Here is an 18,953-nt window from a genome sequence, read left to right as displayed (position 1 = left end):
CCCCCGAGCCGCCCCTTGGCCCGCCGGGGCTGGCGCACAAGCTGGAGAAGCCGCGGCCATTGCGCAAGGGCAGCCGCGCTCCAGCGGCCGGCGCGGCCGCGTTCCCCGCGGGCCCGCTCGCAGCGTGTTTGCTCAGGGGCTGTTTGCTCAGAGGCTGCTTCTGCTCTTCCCTTCCGCTCCACGTGATGCCTCGGGCCGAAATCTCTCGGTGCTCGGCTGGGAGAGCTCGGCTCGTCCGGCATGACCGTCAGCTTGGCGCTGCGGGCGCTCGCCGTGCTCCCGCTGGGGCTGTGCTGGCTCCCTGAGGTGAGTCTGACCTCGGAACGGCCCTTCCAGGAACGCTGCCGGGCTTCTAAGAAAAGCTAAAAAAAATGAAAAAAAAAAAAAGAAAAAGAAGAGGAGACGACGCGATTCTAAGCCAAACTCCGTCCGAGCTCGCTAATCACGAAGATAAAGCTGTTCCCTTGCTCAGCGCGGAGCAGAGCCATGAGGGTTTGGCACTGGGACTGCTGAGCTTTTGGCTGGCGTTCCTTCCAGCTCGGCTCCAGCGAAGGGAGAGCCTCGTGTCCATTTGTTTTTGCTCTTCTTCTTCCTCTTGCAGAAATTCCTGGGCGCTCTGGATGCGGGAGATGTTCTGTCTTACTTTGGAACCAGCTCAGTGGCTGATGGTATGCAGGGCTCAGTGTCCCTCGGTTTAGAGCACGTCTGGCCGCTGGGTTCTACCCCTGTGTGGCTGGCAGAGCAGAGAACACTGATTAACAACCTCTGCTCTGAGCAGCATTTGGTGTTTCTGAGTCCCAGTGCAAGTGAGACAATCTGGGTTTCGGTGTGAGATGTGTCAGAGCTTCAGATCTGCTCAAGGAGATGTGTTCAACCTCTTTTTGCACGTTTGTGCTCAGTCCCCATTCTCTGCGTTGGTGTTTTTCTTCTGACAAAAGCTTTAGACTAAGGGTAACTTTAAATACTTGTTAATTATTATTATTTTTAATAAATGCACAAAGAGATTTGAATTCTGGGTCTGGATTGATGATAGTTCAGAATAAAGATGTTTTGAAGTCTCAAATCCTTAAAGAAAGGGTGTTGTCTCCTTGTGAGTTCACCTAGTGCTCGTCCCAGTGTCTTTGTCTGCATTGTGGTAATTCCCCCTCAGTAATAGTTAAAATCTGCAGGAACAAACCTGTCTCAGCCTTTTTTAGATAAACTGTTCTCCTTATTGAGAGAAAAAGCTCCAATAAATTCGGTGCCAGTTTCTGTTGTGTGTTCCCAGTCAGATTATCCTCACTTTGGAATACAAAAAAGCTCAGAAATTCTCTGGTTGTTGGCACCATGAGCCCAAGAGGCCACAGTTGTGATTTTTAGGGTATTTTTCCTGGGGAAATAGACCTTACACTGGGTTTTTTGTGTATCATCCTTTCTCATAACTGCTCCCCTTGTTCTGGTCTTGTTTCATTTCTTTCAGTACCTGAGTTTGTTGTGGCTGAGCCAGCTTGCCCTTGTCAAGAAGAACATTTTGGGCTGAGGCTCTGTCGGGTCCAGCAGTGCTCCATCCAGGCCTGGGGGCAGCTCTATGCCTTTGAATTCCTAGAGGACCATGCCCTCCTTTCCTCCTCCTTTGTGAGCAGCCAGGTGGTGAACTCTTCCTTTATTTTACTGAAGAGATTCCCAGGGAGCTGCTTTGCAGGTGGAAAAGCCCTGCAGCCTCCTGGGGCCAGGAGCAGAGTCACTTACTGTGAAGGGCAGCTGGTGAGTATGAGCCAGAACAGCCTCTGGGGGTTGCAGCTTCCTGCACCAAACATGTGTGAGCCATCCACTGAATAAATCCTTGCCATCCCCATGGATAGCAAATATCTTAGGAATAACTCAGAGGTGGATTTTTATCTGCTTCAGCAAGGAGTGGTCACCGTGGGCGAGGAGAAGATTCACATCAGGCCAGTCAGGAGCAAAGATGTGGCTCTGCTGAAGGACCTCGGCTTCTCCAGCCCCCACATCCTCTTCAAAAGTGCTGCAAGAGAGGCAAAGCCAGCCAGAGGTAACAGCCCTGCTGGAAAAGCTGTCTCCTGGAGCATTGCTTCCATGAGCTCAGAGGAAAAATTGGTGTTTACAAATACAGGAGTAGACCTGAAAAGGTTCCTCACCTCGCCGAGGTGTGCCCAGCGTGTCTGATGTGGCTGGTTGCTATTTTGATGGCACAGGTGTGTTGCTAAAGCTGCTGGCAGGTGAAAGACACCACCTGAAGTGGGGAAGCTGAGCAAGCCCCTGGAGAAGTGGATTTGCAGCTGAGTTGTTGCAGCCTTTGGGGAGAGGGAGTGGATCTTTAGGACCTCTTATGGTGCATTTGAACCTTCTGGTGTCCCTCTGTGCTGTCCAGCAGGGTGGGCTCCTCCTCGCCTGCACAAGAGGGCTGAGGCAGCTGTGAAACATCTGGAGCTGATGGTGGTGGCAGGGCCAGATGTTTACTTGTACCACAGAGAGGACACAGAGCGTTATGTCCTGGCCAACCTGAACATTGTGAGTGCCTCTGTGCTTGGGATCCTGTCCCAGACTGTGCCCCAGACAGGGCCTCAGGGTGGTTGGGGTCACCAGTCCCTGGTACAAAGCTCATGTGCAGGGCATTCCTCTGTGCTTCCCTGGACATGAAACCCCCCAAATTCCCTTGTACAAGGAGTAAAAGGAGATCTTAGAGGATTTAAAACCCACATTGAAAATGTAGCTCTTAATTTCATTACTAATGTTGCGGCTCAGGTAAAGAGTTTTCTCACCTTGTTGCTTTCAGTGGGATTGAGCTAAATCCACTGACTCCATCTTATATTTTACATTTCACTTTTATTTCTATTACAGAATTTTCATGTCTCTTTTTGCTATTAAGAATTTTTCTGTGTGTGTACTGCAGAAAAGTCTTTAGCACTCACTCTACCCTATGAGACTTTTCATGCAGATTCTTCTCTCTGCTTCATAGTATCTGACAAATCCAACCACTTCTTATCTCTTGACAGATTTTTTAACATTTGTAATGCATATATTAGTGTTGTGGCTACCTTTGCAATGAGAAACAGGGAAACATGTAGCAGGAGTCCCCAAGGCCCCTTGTTTATTGAATCCTTTCTGTCTCTTCTCAGGGAGCAGAGCTGCTCAGAGATGCCTCACTGGGGGCTCATTTCAGAGTTCACCTCATGCAAATGCTGGTTTTGAGAGAGCCAGAGGTAAGGGGAGAGCTGTGTTTGAGGCTTGCCCAAGCTCCAAGCTGTTTGGAATGTGCCAACATGTGCCTTCCCTCCAGGCAGAGGTGAACATCACCACCAACATCACCTCCTCCCTCATCAGTGTCTGTGAGTGGAGCAAGAAGGTGAACCCCCAGAACGACTCTGACCCCCAGCATGCTGACATTGTCCTCTACATCACCAGGTGCTGAGCTCCCTGCCCTGGGAGGGACTGGGAAACAGGATTAGGTTGTTTTATCCAGTTCTGCTTTCTGAGGACGTTAGGCTTTTTTGATGTGGAATCATCATAAAATTTGAGCAGTGGGCACTTGAGTCAATAGAAATGTTAGATGGCTGGCAAAGCTAGACCAGGAAAGCTCAGATAAATTCAGCTGAATGTCTAGACCTGTCTTTTTTAATTCTGGGGGTTCTTTGCTCTTTCTTCTTTATGTCTCCCTTACTTTAGATTTGACCTGGAGTTGCCTGATGGGAACAAGGAGCTTCGTGGAGTGACTCAGTTAGGGGGAGTCTGCTCCTCCTTCTGGAGCTGTGTCATTACCCAGGACACAGGCTTTGACCTTGGAGTCACCATAGCCCATGAGATTGGGCACAGGTCAGTAGGAAACTGCCAGAGCAGCCCAGCAGGTTTTATTCAGATAAAAACATCCTCCAGTTTAGGAAAGAAGCAAAAGGACCTCTGACATAAAAGGGAATTACCCATGGATTATTCAAAGCCTTTTGGTCATCATCATGGCTTGTTTTGGAAAGAGTTCCTTGCATTTCTTTCATTCCTGCACATCCTGTGACAATTAGAAGCTGCAAAGAGGAGAGAAACCCTTTGTGACAACAGGAGAACGAAGGGCTGCAGAGGGAGCTCAGTCCTTGCTTAGAGAAGGGAGGCTCCAGCCTCTGGGTTTCTTCTCAGGGCTTTGTGCTGCTTCTGTTACAGCCTTGGCATTGCCCACGATGGAGAGGGGAATCTGTGCAGCAGCAGTGGTTACATCATGGGCTCAGCAGGAAACCACAACAGCATCGACCTCACCTGGTCTCCGTGCAGCCGGGAGCAGTTCCTGGCCCTTGCCAGGTAAGGGAATGGTTGAGTTCTTCAGTTCCCTGTGCTGGCAGCTCAGGAGAGAAAAACTCAAAGAATAAAAAAGTTTATTGAAAAATGAGGAACAGTGAAAAGCTTGGGGTTTGTTTATTTCTTAGCACTTGTTGCTGAGGTTAAACCCAGGTTTTGCTTCACATTGCTGGAAGTGGCTTTTTTTGGTGCCTGATGTGCCTGGGCTGGATTGGATTTCTCAGACACTGGCTCAGCCTGCACATTTTATTTACAACATCAGAGCATTCAGGCACTGCAGGCTGTGCTGGCTGGGTGCAGGACAGGAATGGGATAAAACTCCAGCAGCAGGGAAGCATCTGTGAGCATCTCCAGGCAGCTGCTGCAACTAAATCCATCCCAGCCCACAGCGAGCATGTGTTGTCTGGGAAAGCAGCAGCCAACTCCCAGAGTGAAACTCAGCACAAGTCTGCAAACATGTCCTTGTCCTCACTACCCACAGCTGGGAAAGTGTTATTCCTCATGTTTCTATCAGTACAGGCCAAACAAACTGCTTGAATGACCTGCCGGACATGGACGGCAGCATCCCGGGGTGGAAGCCTGGCTTGTACTACGGAGCAGATGAGCAGTGTAAAATTGCCTTTGGGAGTGTGGCCACAGCTTGCAGCTTTGCTGACACCAATGTTGTAGGTAGAAAGTTTGTTTGTCTTGCTAAGGGCGGCTGGGAAATGTTCAGGAGCCAAAATTCGGGAGAACTGGCTGGCAGCATTTTTATTCTGAAGGGATTGAAGGTGCTTTTCTGCCACAGATTTCTTGGCAAAGCTTTCAAAATGTTTCCCTTCTCTTCATCACCTCCTTCCTCCACATAAATCTCCTGTAAGGTTTGCACAGTTGGGTGCTGTTGTGCACAGCTGGCAGTGCTGGGTGCACCCACTCAGGGTCCTGCCTTGGGGAATTTTTGTTCACTGGATTCCTCCAGCTTCCCTGCCATGGCTCAAATCCCTTTGTCTGGGAAGCACAGTGTGTTTAATAGCTGCCATCTGGACCTGTTTTGTTAATGAGGAAACACTAAGGTGGGTGAAACTTTAATTGCTTCAGTTGATCATCTTCCAGCATTACAGCTGGTGATCACTACAGTGAGGATCTTTTGACTTGCCCACAGCTTTTGCCCAATAGCAGGAAAAATGAAGGGATTTGCATTGTTGGGTGTCTGGGAGAAAACCTGGGACATGCCCTCTTTAGACTTTTGGGACTGTGTTGTTGAGCCTGACTCCCTGAACTCCCTGATTTTCTTGTCACACCAGGACATCTGTAAAGTTCTCTCATGCCATGTACAGCCAGCAGACAAATCCAGCTGTACTCGGCTTCTGGTGCCCCTCCTGGATGGAACTGAGTGTGGGATCAACAAGGTAAGGAGGCTCCCACCAGGACTGGGTGTGGGGGCTGTGGAGCTCAGACAGCAAAGCTCTGTCAGTGTCTGGAAGGTACCTGGCGCTGCCCCTTGGCCAAGGGCTGAAACCAGTCCTAAACTGGTACCCTTATGTCCTGATCTTGGTCTTTCCACCTTGTCTTTATCTCTGGAGTTGCTTTGCAGTTCTATAGCCTGATATCTGAGCCCTCCTTCTACTTGTGTGCTCTTTGCTTTGACCCCAGCCTGATGTTAGACCCTAATTAGGAAGGGGACTCTTCAGCCCCTTGTCAGAAGGTGCCTCATTCACCTCAGGACTCTCTGTTACTGGCCTGCCAAAGGTGGGCACTTGTGCCAGCCTTTTAGATCCCAGCCCTGCTGTGTTCACTGCTGCCAGTTCTGTGTGTTCTTGGTCCTAGTGGTGCTCCAAGGGTCAGTGCAGCTCTCTGGAGGAACTGAACCCCATGGCTGTGGTCCATGGGCACTGGTCTGCCTGGAGCCCCCTCTCCCCCTGCTCCCGCAGCTGCGGCGGGGGGGTGGTGCTGAGGCAGCGCTTCTGTAACAACCCCAGGTGAGATGTGGGCACCTGCCTGTGCTCAGGGCCTCGGGGCTGAGTCTTCCTCTTTGCTTGGGACAAACCTGCCTCTGTTGAGGAATTCTGTCATTTCCAGGCCTGCTTTTGGGGGGCAGAAGTGCCACGGTGCCAGCATGCAAGCAGAGATGTGCAATACTCAGGTAATGGAGCTCAGCAGCATCTGAACTTATGTCACACTGTTGAGTCTTTTGAGGGCTGGGTGTTTTGTGACTGTCCTTCCCACAGCTGACTGCTCTGGTAAAGATCTGGTGTACAGGCTCCATCTGTCTGACAGCAGGAGAGGTATTTGTGCCATGGAAGGCAGCAGGATTATTTAATAGCTTTGTTCACATGTAATGAAGCATTTTCTCTATGCCCCATAGCAGGACAGATGCTGAGAAAATAGTGACTCACAATGATGGTTTTCTTCAGATGGACTTTCTTGTATTGTTCCTGTTTTTCTTATCTATTTATTTTGTATAAATTGCAAAGATATCAGCTTCCAAGCACAATTCTCTGCATGTCCTGCAGCCTTCCTTTAAAATGGTTTTCGTTCTTTGCAGTTGTTTGGGTGTTTTAATCACCAGGCACTGCATTTTGCCTTTAGCTAGAGGGTTGAATGTCAGTGCTCAGTCACTTCCTTTCCTTACACAATTATCTCTCTGGGATCCAGGCCTGTCTGATCACCCAGCAGGACTTCATGGCTGAACAATGTGCAGCAACAAATTTAAAGCCGCTGTACCTTGATGTAGAAACACCATCCTTTTATACCTGGACCTCTGCTGTTGGCTTTGCCAAAGGTAAGGAATGTCTGGAACCTCAGTTTGTGCTCATGGACCTCTGTACTTTGGAATGAAAAGGCTATTTCACTGAGTGGTTTAGTTTTCACATGAAACCTGGGTGCTTTCTGAGAGATCATAGAATTCCAGAATGATCTGGGTTGGGAGGGACCTTAAAACTCATCCCACCATGGCAGGGACACCTTCCACTATCCCAGGTTGCTCCAAGCCCTGTCCAACCTGGCCTTGGACACTTCCAGGGATGGGAGTCCACAATCTCTCTGGGTTTTTTCCCATTGCTTGATGGGCTTGCTTGAGCAGCCACATGCCTTCCTGAAAGAATAACTCCTTCCTTGTGCCTGCCTGCTCCAGGGGACCTGCTCTGCAAGCACATGTGCAGGGCTGTGGGCAAGGAGTTCATGGTGAGCCGTGGGGACAATTTCCTGGATGGAACCAGGTGTGAGCAGGATGACACAGAGCACCACGGGGATCTCCATCTGTGTGTCACGGGGAGATGCAAAGTAAGTGACTGGGAAGTCCAGGTGAGCCCCTGATGGGTGATCTGCACCACAGGAACCAGGGGAAATCCTCCTAGGAAAAAACAAAGTGTCCCAAACAAGAGAGTGAGCTCTTCTCAGAAGAGAGTTTTGTTCTTGGTGTGTTGGATGGAGTCCAAAAATCTACTGTTCTGTCTGTGCATCCAATGCCCTCTAGATAAGACATTCTGCTAATTATGCAGTAAACACACAGGGCTATTCATCCCTAATCCAAGAAGCAATTGGTTTATGTGTTGGTAGAGGAGACATCATTAGCTGCTCAGCTTGCCTGCTGTAATTAGCCCATAAAATGCTGACTGTCTTGGAGGGAAGATCCATGACTTGAATCACTGAGTTGGTGGCAAGGTAAGGAGCAAAACCTGGGCATCACAAGTCAACAGATTGCTTTTTGGAGTATTGCTGATCAAAACTGAAGTCTAATTTCTGGAGTTTTTTCCTGGATTGGACCTGAGGAAGGCATTCTTTCCTGATGACCTTGGATCCAACTCCCCCGCGCTGTCTGCATTTTAGGAACTGCTCAGTGCTGACCCGGCTGGATGTTTTCTGTTGTTTCTTTACATTCCCAGAATACTCCTTGTAAATTTTATGTTTTTCTCATTATCCTCGTGCTCACCATGTTTTGTGAAGTGTTTCCCCCCATGAACAGCAGAGGGTGTAGGCACAACCTGTTCTGATTTTGGCTCTTTCATTGGCAGCAGTGATAAATATGCATGTTATGGCAGCTTCCAAAGCCTGGGATCAGTGGCTGCAGCATAAATTCAGCAGTTGCACATGTTTTGCTGTTAAGCCTGCTGAGATCCTCCTGTAGCTTTGTGTAAATTAGTCTTGTTCGTGGGAATGGGGATAGAATCTCTCTTCTGAGTTCCATGGGACTGGAGTGATGTGAGCTAGGTTTGGCTTTGGAGTCTGGGGAGCTAAAGATTCCTTTAGAACCTGCCATTCATGTTTACTGTCCTCTTGGGCTTTTGTTTTTTTCCTCCCTTCCTCCCTCCCTCCAGAAAGAGTTCATAGAAGAGAGCACAGAGCTTTGGGTTTAGGTCACAGGAGAGATTTTTTGGGCTGCTTCTTATGGGAAAGAAAATGTCACAGTTACTGAGAGTTGTGCTCTCAGCTAAGATCTGCCAGTCCCTGGCTTTGCAGGCTGCTGCCCAGTGGCAGCTCTAGGTACAAACACATCTTTTCCTTTGTTGTGTTCCTAAATCCAGATTCCAAATGGAAGGGGCACTTTCAGGAGCTCAGGAATGTTGCTTTTGCTCACTTGTTTTCTCAGAATAGGCCAGGCTGACAGACTCTCCCCTCTGCTCAGGCATTTGGGTGTGATGGCCAGATGGGCTCCAGGAAGGCCATGGATCCCTGCAAGGTCTGTGGGGGTGACAACTCCACCTGCACCAAAGTGAGTGGATCCTACACAGAAGGGAAAGCTGAAGGTGTGTGGTCCTCCCCCTGAGGCTCTGCATCATGGTGCTGTTTGTGTTCCAAATCTTCTCTATATGACTTCTCCCTTCTGCTTGGTTTTATTTTATGGAGGGTATGGAGATGGATTTTGGGTGGTCAGTGCTGAGGGAGGTGGGCAGAATGCCTTTTTTTGTCATAATTCTCTGGATGTGGGTCAGAAATGTAACTGTTTGGGAAGTCCCATAAATTGATGGGAGCTGGGGGTGATATCAGATCACAGAACCATAAATATCCCAAGGGATCCACAAGGATCATTGGGTCCAGCTCCTGGCCCTGCCCACCAATCCCACCATGTCCTTGAGAGGGTTGTCCATGCTTCCTGATTTGTTAAATTTGGGAACTGGTCTGGCTCTTGCAGTCTCATGTAGAGATCTTAGCAGAGAACCTAAAAAGAACCAAAGAAATGTGAGAACAGGACACAGGATGCAGCTCAGCTGTGTTTGCTGTGTCACCATCACTGTGTTCAAGGCTAGGAGCAGGGTCAGGGTGAATTAAGAAGTTGAGCTGCAGCCCCCATCCTTTCCCACTGAGTTTCAGTGCTGGAAGGTGACCACATCTTTCTCCTCTCCACCTTTCCAGAGTATGTGACATTTCTGTCCCTGCCCTACAACACCACCTCAGTCCATGTCACCAACAGGAAGCCTCTCTTCACACACCTGGGTGAGTGGAATGAAAAGGAGAGGAGGGCATACAGGCAGGGCTGAAAGGACTTTGTGCAAACAAAGAAATGGAATTTTTGGTGCTGCATTTTGCTTGTGGGATGCTCTCCCGTGGGAATCTATAGGAGCCATGCTCCATGGGATGCCAAATGTGGATCAAACTGGTTCCTACCAAGTGGGCAGCCAGCAGCTGCCAGCACCAGGGGATCCTGGTGATCATATCATGTCTCTTAACCTCACTGCTCCTCTGGCTTCTCCAGCTGTGAAGGTTAAAGGAGAGTACGTGGTGGCTGGAAAAGGAAAAATCTCACTGAATGTCACCTACCCGTCAGTTCTGGAGGACAACCAGATCAAATACCAAGTGTTTCTCACCCAGGACAACCTGCCAAGCCTGGAGGAAATCCATGTGGATGGGCCAACACAGGAAGAAATTGAAATACAGGTGAATTAAAGCAGCAGAGTTGGAAGGGGCTGTCAGAAGTGGCCTGGTTTGGGTGGCTTTGCTGAAGAATCCAGGTGTGGTGGATTCAGGTGACTCAGTGTCCAAGGCCAGGGGTGATGGTGTTCACTGAAGAGTGATGGGATTGCTGTTCTTGGGAATGGCTGGGGGTTGGCACTGGGGGTGATTGTGTGGGGAAAACCACACTGAGTTAAACCTTCTGCTTGGCTTATTCACTTTCAGTGCCCAGAATTCACAGGGTGGGTGCTCTGATTGCATCTGGCTGGGACTGAGGCACTGCAGTGAGGCTCAGGATTGGGTGGAAGGAAGGGAGACTGACTTCTCCTTCCTCCATCCTAAGAAATAAATCCAAGTTTTCTTCTGCACTGACCACAGTTTTTCCTTTCCCAGGTCTACAGGAGGTACACAAAAAAATATGGCAATGCCACCAACCCAGACATCACCTTCAGCTACTTTGTCCCCAGGGAGAGCCTGACCCATGTGTGGATTCCTCAGCCAGGCCCATGTTCAGTGACCTGTGGGGAAGGTGAGGCAGCAGGACTCAGTCTTGACTTTTTATGGAGACTTCTCCTTTGGTCTGAGCTGGATTTCAAAGCAGATTGCTGGAAATGATTGCTAGTGTTCAACTAAACCAAAAAAAAAAAAGTGCTGGAGCTTTTGAATTAAATTAACTAATCAGCAAATGAGCTGAATCATCAAAATGATACTGAAAATGTTTGATCATTGAGAGGATTTTAAAATAGGTTTTAACTGCACTCTTGGTTTTAAGACTAAATAATTTTCTCAGATTTTTCAAAGTTACTGAAGACTGTAATTTGAAGTTGGCTAAACATCAGAAGTCTGAGACCAAAGGGGTATCTGGTGTCTTACTAAAGCCTCAGAGCTAATTATGAAACTTCCTTCTTTGAATTCTATTCCTGTGCCATGGCTAATCCTTTCTGCCTCCCTAAAGGAATCATAATGCAGATTGTTACAGCTCACTCTGATAGATGGCCTGACATCTTGTTTACCAGATAATTCAGATGACACTGTCAGGCCTCTCAAGACTTCTGTGACAAGGATTTAGAAAATGCATTAATGAATATTTATGGAAGTCAGTCTACACAACTAGTTATGCCTGGAGAGCTTTTCTCCAGCAAATCCCCCAGATGAAGTGATTGCTGAAACCCTGAAGTAAAGAGCTCAAAATGCTCCAGAGCCTCTAGCTAATGCAGCCACAAACAGAAAAAAGAATGAGAAACTTGGGACTTAAAATAACAGAAACTTGGGAATCTGGGCTTAAATTGCACCTTGAGAGCTGAAAGTGGTGCACAGGCCCTCCTCAGCAATAGTCATTATTTGAAAACAAGGAAGGTAGAGCAAAGATAAGGCTGCTGATGAATTCTGGACATTTGGTGCTCAGGGTCATGCTGCTTGAGATTCAGGAATGCCTGGCTCTCCTTGTGGCCCATTCACTGAAAGGAGACTCCTTTTAGCTTTGCTTGTAATTTCTTGGAGTTTGACTTTTCACCTGCTTTGCTTTTTATGTTCATTATTATTAAAAATCTTCTCTATAGCTGTAGCTTATGAATATTTCATTCCTTGCCTGCTGCAGGCACTGGAATTCTCCAGTTTCTCTCCCAGTGCCTCTGGTTTTGGCTGCTGCTGATGCCTTTGAGGAGGTTGGTGCTGTTTGAGCACGAGGGCTGTGTGATGATATTACCTGGTCACTTCTGCCCAATGGCATTTAAAACCAGCTCCCTCCTAGAGCTTATTTTGCTGTCCTCATCACTCAGATCATTAGAAGTAATTTGTTCCAAATTATGATTGATATCTTTGTTCTTTCAAACAGCCAGTTTAGAGCAACCTTTCCATTTTGGCAGTGGGTTATCAATCAAACTTCTCCTCTGCTGGGGTGCTCACCTTGGAAAATCACTTTAAAACTCTTGAGGGAGGTTATATCACAAAGAAGGGGTTTGTGTGTTTACAGGAAGTCTGAATTCCCACAGAGCCCATTTTCTTACCCAGGTGATCAAGTAAAGCAAAATCTCTGCATCTTCCTTCCATAACAGAGGGGAGCTGTTCACTTTGGTTATCACTTCAATTTCTCTTCTTTTTGTGTCCCAGGGGTACAGCCAGTGGCTCATGTGTGCTTTGATCAGACCAAGAATGAAGTAACAGAGGATCAGAGGTGTCTGGAGCTGCCACAGCCACTCCCAGAGCACAAGCCCTGTGTCATGGAGCCATGCCTCTACAGGTTGGTGTTCCTGGGAGCTCAGCTCAATTCCTGCCTTGCTCTGCCACTTAACCCAGGCTCTGTATTTGTGTTGTCAAGGTCAAAAAAAAAAAGAAAAAAAGAAAAAAAGAGAAGTAGGAAGTTGGTTTTTTGTAGCAGATCCCAAACCATGTTCTGTCATTCCTGGTCCTGTGAGATAATTGAGATGTCAGCTGAAGGAATGGGAAATAGTCCTTCAGTGTTTTACAGTAATCTGCTAAATGAAGATATTTAAGGAGATGCCTCTCACATCCTTTCCAAGATGGTGCCAGCAGAGAGGGTTAACCCTTGTGTTGATTGTTTGGGAAGGAGGACCAAGGGCCAAGCCTGCCCAGGCGTTGCCCTCAGAGACCTTTTAGTGCTCAATGAAAAGTGACTGCACTGTGAACTCTAGCCTATAGCTTAGGTGCTTTTAGTCCTTGAAAAGACTTAAATTGTCCTCTCAGTCACATCCAGACAAGGCTTTTGAAACAGAGAAGCTGAATATTCTGCATGACCCATTTCTGTAAGCAGTGTCCTGAGTAATAAACCTCCCTGATGCAGATGGGAAATGGGGTGATGCAGCTGCCTCCCATTTAGGTGGAAGATGTCTCAGAGAGATGAATGCTCTGCTGTCTGTGGGACTGGAGTTGCCCAGCAGAACCTGACCTGTGTGCAGTTCCATGATGGCCTGGAGACTGTGGTGGATGACAGCCTGTGCCCAGCAGAAGAAAAGCCCCTCTCCCTTGTGCCATGTGTGGTCAATGTCTGCCCTTTGGGCTGGGACAAAGTGAGTTTGCTGGCTTGGCTTTTCAGGAACCTCACTGGGAGCTTTGCACTTTCATCCACCAGTTAAGAACCACCAGCTTACTCCTGGAGCCAGGAGGGTGATTTACACCACTGCTCTGCCGAGTTAAAAGCTCATCCTGTCACTTCAGGCAGCTCCATCCCTCTTTAATTATGCTGCTGGATCCCTCAGTTCATCATGGTGTTTTTTGCTCTGTTCTGAGGAGGAAGATGCACACTTACTTCAGCCTCTGGAGCCACTTGGGCATGTCCATCTGGAAAATCAGACTGTGTATGTCTGGAGCCCTGTAGCTGGGGAGTGTTCTGTCTCCTGTGGTAGAGGTGAGGCCTTTCTGTGCTGCAGGGAAATGTTGCTTTGCTGTAGGTGTGAGTTCAGTGCCTGGGAACCTCGGGGCCCAGCTGGTCTTTCCCCCTCTACAGTTCTAAGAGTGGCTGTGATCACGGTTTTTTTGGAACAGAATAATTGGAGGGTGGTCTGGCTGTGCTTCAGAGCTGGGGGGATGAGTGCAGGAAGAGTGCCATGGCTTGGGCAGAGTTTGCTTGTTTTGTACATGCAGATGTGACACTTCTGACCTATTTTCAACCCTTGAATCCAAACCACACAGTCAGACTGCTTCCCTTCCTAGGTAAGACTCAGCTGCACTATGTTTGTGTGGCTTTTGACACCAAAGAAGAAACCCAGGAGGAAAACTGTCAGCCAGTGCCAAAGCCAGAGAGCAGGGTGGAAGTCTGTGATCTCAACCCCTGCCCACCAAGGTAAAGCAGTTACCAAGAGACAATAAGACAGTGAGGGGTCTTTCCTTTCTCTCTCTGTCTGCAGGGACGTGGTAAAGGAAGGGTCAAGCTACTCTTTCCTTCTTTGGAAGCACAGCCAGCTGCAAAAACTGTAGCACTACTCCATACTCAGCAAACTCAGAGTCTTTCCTGGGCTGGTACATCTCAGGCAGAAATCAGTGTAGTCCTCAGAGTCTGAGTCCAGAGAAAAAAACTGAAAACCTCTCAATCCCTTGTTTCTCTGGGGAAGCAGGAACAAATCAGTTAGTTGCAAAAGGTGGTGACATGTTTGCCAGCTGTTCAGTTTCCACAGAGCATGAAGGAAAGTAGCAAGAATTAAATACTCTCAGAATCTGGAACAGCTACTCTGAAAACTGAAGGAAATGTATTGCACTTTCCTTAGGATTTGTGGTGAGCTTGCCCTGCCCTATTTGCAGTGGGACTGGAAAGCTACTGCAACTTTTCTTACAGGATGCCACTCCCAGGGCCTCTGGGTCTGATCCTGATCTGAGAGTTCAGTGGTGTGTGTGTTTTGGAGGGAGATAAGATTGTTTCTGCAGTTAAGCCTCTGTGTGTGTCACTCTGGGGAGGGCAGTGATAGACACAGAGTAAGATTCAGCATGCATTTGAAATCTGTGGGCTCCTGGCAAAATGAGAATGCCCTGTATATCCAACTCCAAAGCTCCAGGCTGCATTCCAAGCACCACAGACCATGAGAAGCAGAGGATGAAGAAGGAGGAAGGGTGAGGAAGTTGCAGTGCCTTTTCTGCAGGGAGAGACAGGGTGGGGATTCATCACTAACTCACTTTTTGTCCTCTCTGCCCTGTCAGGTGGAAGGTAAGCCCAGCTGGGCCCTGCTCCTCCAGCTGTGGGCTGGGCTTGGCAGTGCAGCTGGTCACCTGTGTGCAGACCCTCCATGGCCAGGAGGTCTTGCAGGAGGAACATTTGTGCCCTGTGGCAGAGAAGCCCCTCACCACTGTCCCCTGTGTCATCCGCACGTGCTCTTACGAGTGGAGCTTCAGCGAGTGGTCAGAGGTACCTGATCCCCTTCAGATGCAGAAGTTTTCCAGCTCTGCTCTTCCCTGGAGGCTGCAGGGGAGAAATAACAACTTTTGTCTTGTCTGTTGGCTTCCCACAGAAATGCCAAACTGTTTCAGGGGTGTTTTCAATCCTTTCCACTGCCCTGTGTTTAGCAGCCGTAGGTTTGCTTCCCACCTTCCTCAGCTCAAGTTTTGGCTGCAGCTTAGGAATGGTTTTGTCATGTTTTCTCCTGGAATGCAGATATTTTGGGATTTTTTTAGGAAGTGGTTCTGCAATTTAAATATATAGTTTGGAAGGTTCCCTGGAAGGTGGGACATCTTATAGCTGATGGAACAAGAGCACTGACAGGGCAAATGGTAGAAAGGCATCAGTGAACCCCCCCCCAGATCATGTATGAGCTTATCAATGCATTTATTTCCAAAGACCACCTGGAATGAAGTGATAAAAGCCTGTGGGTTTGTTCTTCTGCAGTGTTCAACATCCTGTGGGAATGGCATTCAGACCAGGCAGGATTTCTGTCTCAGCTCTCTGACCCACAAGCCTGTGAACCCCCTTTTCTGCCGGCACTTCCCCAAGGCCATCGTGCTGCGTGGCTGCTCTGCAGGGCCCTGTCCTGAGCAGGAGGGGACCCAGTCCCCTGGGGCACAGCTGCAGCCTGTGAAACCAGCCACACACCTGCCAACAGCTGCAGCTGCCCCAGAGCACAGACACAAGGACCTGGGTGTGCCTCTGTCTGCTGGGCCCCGGGAGCAGACAAAGCCCAGTGGAGGTGAGGAGGACACAGCCAAAAGGAGCTTCTTGTGTGCAGCTGGGCTGTGGGGATCCTGCTGCCAGACAGGGACAGGAGCATGGGAGGGAAGACATCTGGCTGGGAGGGAAAACCTGCTGTTCCAGCACGTCCATGTTACCTGAGCTAGGAACAATGACTCGCTTCCCCATGCTTCCCAAAACTCTTCTGACTTGGGAGCCTGTGGGACAGCAGCTCAAGGCTTCAGGGAGTGTTTAGACAACACTCTCAGGCACCTGGTGTGATTCCTGGGATAGTCCTGTGCAGGGCCAGGAGTTGGACTCCATGACCCTTGTGGGTCCTTTCCAATTCAGGATGTTCTGGGATTCTGTGTCTCTTCCTGTGCTTTACCCAGAATATGTGACCTTTTCTGCTCATTGTGCCACAAAGGGAGTTGTTTTCCTGTATTTCCTTCTGGGTGTGTTTCTCACCTGCCTCTGCTGTCCAGGTGTCTGTGGAAACCTGTTTCTCAATGCCTCTGGCATCATCAACATGACAGGCGTGGAGAGCAGGGACTGCACGGTGACCATCGGGCGTCCCCTGAGGGAGGAGATCTCGGTCACCATCCTGGAGAGCTCCCTCAACTGCACTGCAGGTACTGCCTGGAGCTCTGGGCTCCAGCCTGGCCCTTTGGCAAAGCTGCATCTCAGGCTGCACCTTTTCTGGTGCCTTGAGAACCTTTGGTTGCCTCAGAGCCTCTGTAATCTCTGAAACCATTTTACTGAGTTTTTCTGTAACACCAAGTTGGTGCCAGATGGACCAAAATGAAGATGCTGCTTGTCCTCCCCTCACATAGTGGTTTCTTACCTATTTTGTTGGTAGATATGAGATGAAAGGAGCTTATGGGGTTAAAAAGCTGCTTGTTTTGGCCTGTTATAAAACTAATGTACCCTCTAGCTGGAATCAGCAGTTAGATTAGTTAACTGGCCTGTTCTCATGACAGATTTTGATAAGATAGAAACAAGATGCAGAAATTACTTAATTCCAGACCTGTCTAAAAGAGACTTTGGCTTTTACTTGAAAGAAGAGTGTTTCTAGGCTCTGTGCTCATCCGTTCCAGGTGAGGTCGTGCTGTTTTCTGGGCGAATGATGTGGAGGACAGGCTGCAGGAAGCTCCCTCTGTCACTGATAAATTCCAGAACCAACACACTGATTGTGAAACAGCGTGTTGTGCTGCCAGGAAATGGGGTCATTCTGCAGTACAACAGCAGAACTGCAACCAAAAAATATTACCAAGGTACTGTACTGAAAGCTTTGCTCTTGTTTTAGATTAAGGCCCACAGAGTTCCACGAATGGTTGTTGACTATGGAAATCTATGGAAACCTTGCTTCATTTTTAGCAGCTAACATTGAGGAATGTTGGATTCAGTATTAATTGTGGACTCCCCCTTTGTTTTGAAGCAAGCCCCCCACAGGTATTTGGTGATGCTTGAAAGTCTCCAGCTGAAAATCCCTAAAGAAACTGTTCTGCCTGTGTTTCATTTAAATGATTTCTTCCTTGGAGGTGCTGGATACTTCTCTAAGCCATCTTTTCTTCTCTCTTTGCCCTCTCAGACTGTGACCAGCAGCTGTTTGGCCCCCAGGGTGAAATAGTGAATCCTGGGCAGTTTCCTGCTGAGAGGCAGGGGGTGGTGTGCCGGACTTTCATCACGGTGGCTCCGCGGCAGCGCATTTCCATCCGTGCCCTCAATGCTGACCTGGGCCCTGAGGGCAACCAGACTCACTTCAACTACATCCTGGTAAGGAGGCAGGAACCCCAGTGGGATGATTGGGATGGGAACAAACCCATCTGCATTAAAGATTGCCACCCAGATGCACAGTTCAGTCACAAATCAGGGGCTCGGATCTCTGTTGGGTTCCCATCTCTGATGGCAATGAGAGTTTCTGCTATTTACTGTATTTCTTCTAATGAGAGTTTCTGCTATCTACTGTATTCTTACTTATTTCATGTCTGGCCTGCTGAGATAAAATGGTTTGGTTTTTCTTGCTGCAGGTCCGAGATGTCAGCACCATGAGGACAGTGGTGTTCCACGGGAAGAAGCAGTTCCTGTGGCAGTCAACAGGAAGCCAAGCTGAAATTGAATTCCATGAGAATGTTAAGGATCACAGAACCCATTTCTGGGCTGAATATCATGCTATTGAGCCTAAATAAAAGCACTGCCCTGAGAAAAGCCCAGTTGGTCACTGCTGCCTGCCCACAGCACACATTTAATCTTCTTGCTTCCTCATCTGTTGAGTAAGAGCAATGTCTGCTGATTCCTTTGGGATCTCAGTCTTGATAAAGATCATACAAAAGGCATGTAACCCCCAAATATTTAGCAAATCTTCCTCATATGGATTTTCTGTCTGATTTGGTTGGCATTAATGCACTTTACAAGTCTGCAGGAGGTGACTTGGGCACAGGAGTGTGTCAGGGTCCTGCCTCTGTAATGTGGTGGGGCCTTTTAGGAGAGTCATTTGATTTCTTGCTGTTCCAGTATAAACCTCTGTACACCATTAAATTCACTCTCTTGCAGTGTAAATGCCCCTCATAACTGAGGCACAGTGAAGTTCTGGAATGGAATGAAGAAGGCAGAGATGTGTATGAGGATAAACTGCCAGCACAAGGATATGTGTGTGGGGTAGGCAGTGCCACCCTAGGACAGGTCACTCAAAGCTTGAATGTTTTCAGAAATCAGCTGAACCGAGGCACTGCTGGGCAAGCCCTGGTGACAGCTGGCTTTATGTGGGAGGACTAAATGACATCCTGAGGTCCCTCCCCAGCCACCCTTCCTGTGGTTCTGCTGTTGGATATCTGACAGTGATACCACCAGTTCTTTTGTGAGAAAAGAAAAGAATTAATGCCAGGTTTGATGCCAGGTCTGACTTAGATAAGAACAGTAGCTGTGCTATCAATCTGTATCTTCATTTGACAAGAGCTCTGATTGAGGCTGCATGGACAAGCTGTGGCAGGAAGAGGGATTTTAGAGCAGTGGCAAATACACAAGTTTCATTTAAATGAATTTTTTAGGTTATTTCTCTTTTTTAGCTTCTTGAACATTGGACTGTGCTTTGGTCCAAATCTGTCATCCTCCTCAAAATCACAATATACTGCTTAAAGGGTCTTTTCTGCACCTGGAGCCTGGCTGGACACATCTGCACTTGCTCTTCATGTTGGATGCA

General features: G+C 48.3%; 1 protein-coding gene across 3 annotated transcripts; it reads left to right on the top strand.

Moving 5' to 3' along the window:
• The first annotated feature begins 91 nt into the window (after nucleotides 1-91).
• On the top strand, nucleotides 92-17,962 carry ADAMTS13 (ADAM metallopeptidase with thrombospondin type 1 motif 13). Of its 3 annotated transcripts, none has more exons than XM_059864989.1 (29): nucleotides 92-306; nucleotides 602-668; nucleotides 1,460-1,743; nucleotides 1,888-2,029; nucleotides 2,372-2,508; nucleotides 3,117-3,200; nucleotides 3,278-3,402; nucleotides 3,664-3,810; nucleotides 4,147-4,281; nucleotides 4,793-4,943; nucleotides 5,562-5,666; nucleotides 6,085-6,236; nucleotides 6,337-6,400; nucleotides 6,913-7,039; nucleotides 7,391-7,539; nucleotides 8,882-9,002; nucleotides 9,610-9,690; nucleotides 9,950-10,131; nucleotides 10,540-10,675; nucleotides 12,256-12,385; nucleotides 12,983-13,172; nucleotides 13,393-13,510; nucleotides 13,816-13,945; nucleotides 14,794-14,998; nucleotides 15,476-15,773; nucleotides 16,240-16,386; nucleotides 16,852-17,028; nucleotides 17,346-17,530; nucleotides 17,785-17,962. In XM_059864989.1, the coding sequence occupies exons 1-29, from the start codon at nucleotides 241-243 to the stop codon at nucleotides 17,941-17,943; spliced, it is 4,194 nt and encodes a 1,397-aa protein (XP_059720972.1). In that variant the 5' UTR covers nucleotides 92-240; the 3' UTR covers nucleotides 17,944-17,962. The 3 variants fall into 3 exon arrangements, with proteins under 3 accessions (XP_059720972.1, XP_059720973.1, XP_059720971.1); XM_059864990.1 differs by having other exon boundaries at nucleotides 2,369-2,508; nucleotides 13,396-13,510; XM_059864988.1 differs by having other exon boundaries at nucleotides 2,369-2,508.
• Nucleotides 17,963-18,953: the final 991 nt, after the last annotated feature.

The sequence above is a fragment of the Haemorhous mexicanus genome, chromosome 21 (assembly GCF_027477595.1).
Source record: "Haemorhous mexicanus isolate bHaeMex1 chromosome 21, bHaeMex1.pri, whole genome shotgun sequence".
In the NCBI taxonomy this organism is placed as follows: domain Eukaryota; kingdom Metazoa; phylum Chordata; class Aves; order Passeriformes; family Fringillidae; genus Haemorhous; species Haemorhous mexicanus.
The sequence above is the reverse complement of the archived record's forward strand: the minus strand, read 5'-3'. Positions and strand labels throughout refer to the sequence as shown.

What these genes read in the sequence shown, in the direction of transcription:
- ADAMTS13 (XM_059864988.1), top strand. Translation starts at nt 241, where the DNA reads ATGACCGTCAGCTTGGCGCTGCGGGCGCTCGCCGTGCTCCCGCTGGGG. An exon ending in GCTTCAGCGAGTGGTCAGAG is followed by an intron (nt 14,999 to 15,475) that starts GTACCTGATCCC and finishes GTTCTTCTGCAG; the next exon opens with TGTTCAACATCCTGTGGGAA. An exon ending in CTCCCTCAACTGCACTGCAG is followed by an intron (nt 16,387 to 16,851) that starts GTACTGCCTGGA and finishes CATCCGTTCCAG; the next exon opens with GTGAGGTCGTGCTGTTTTCT.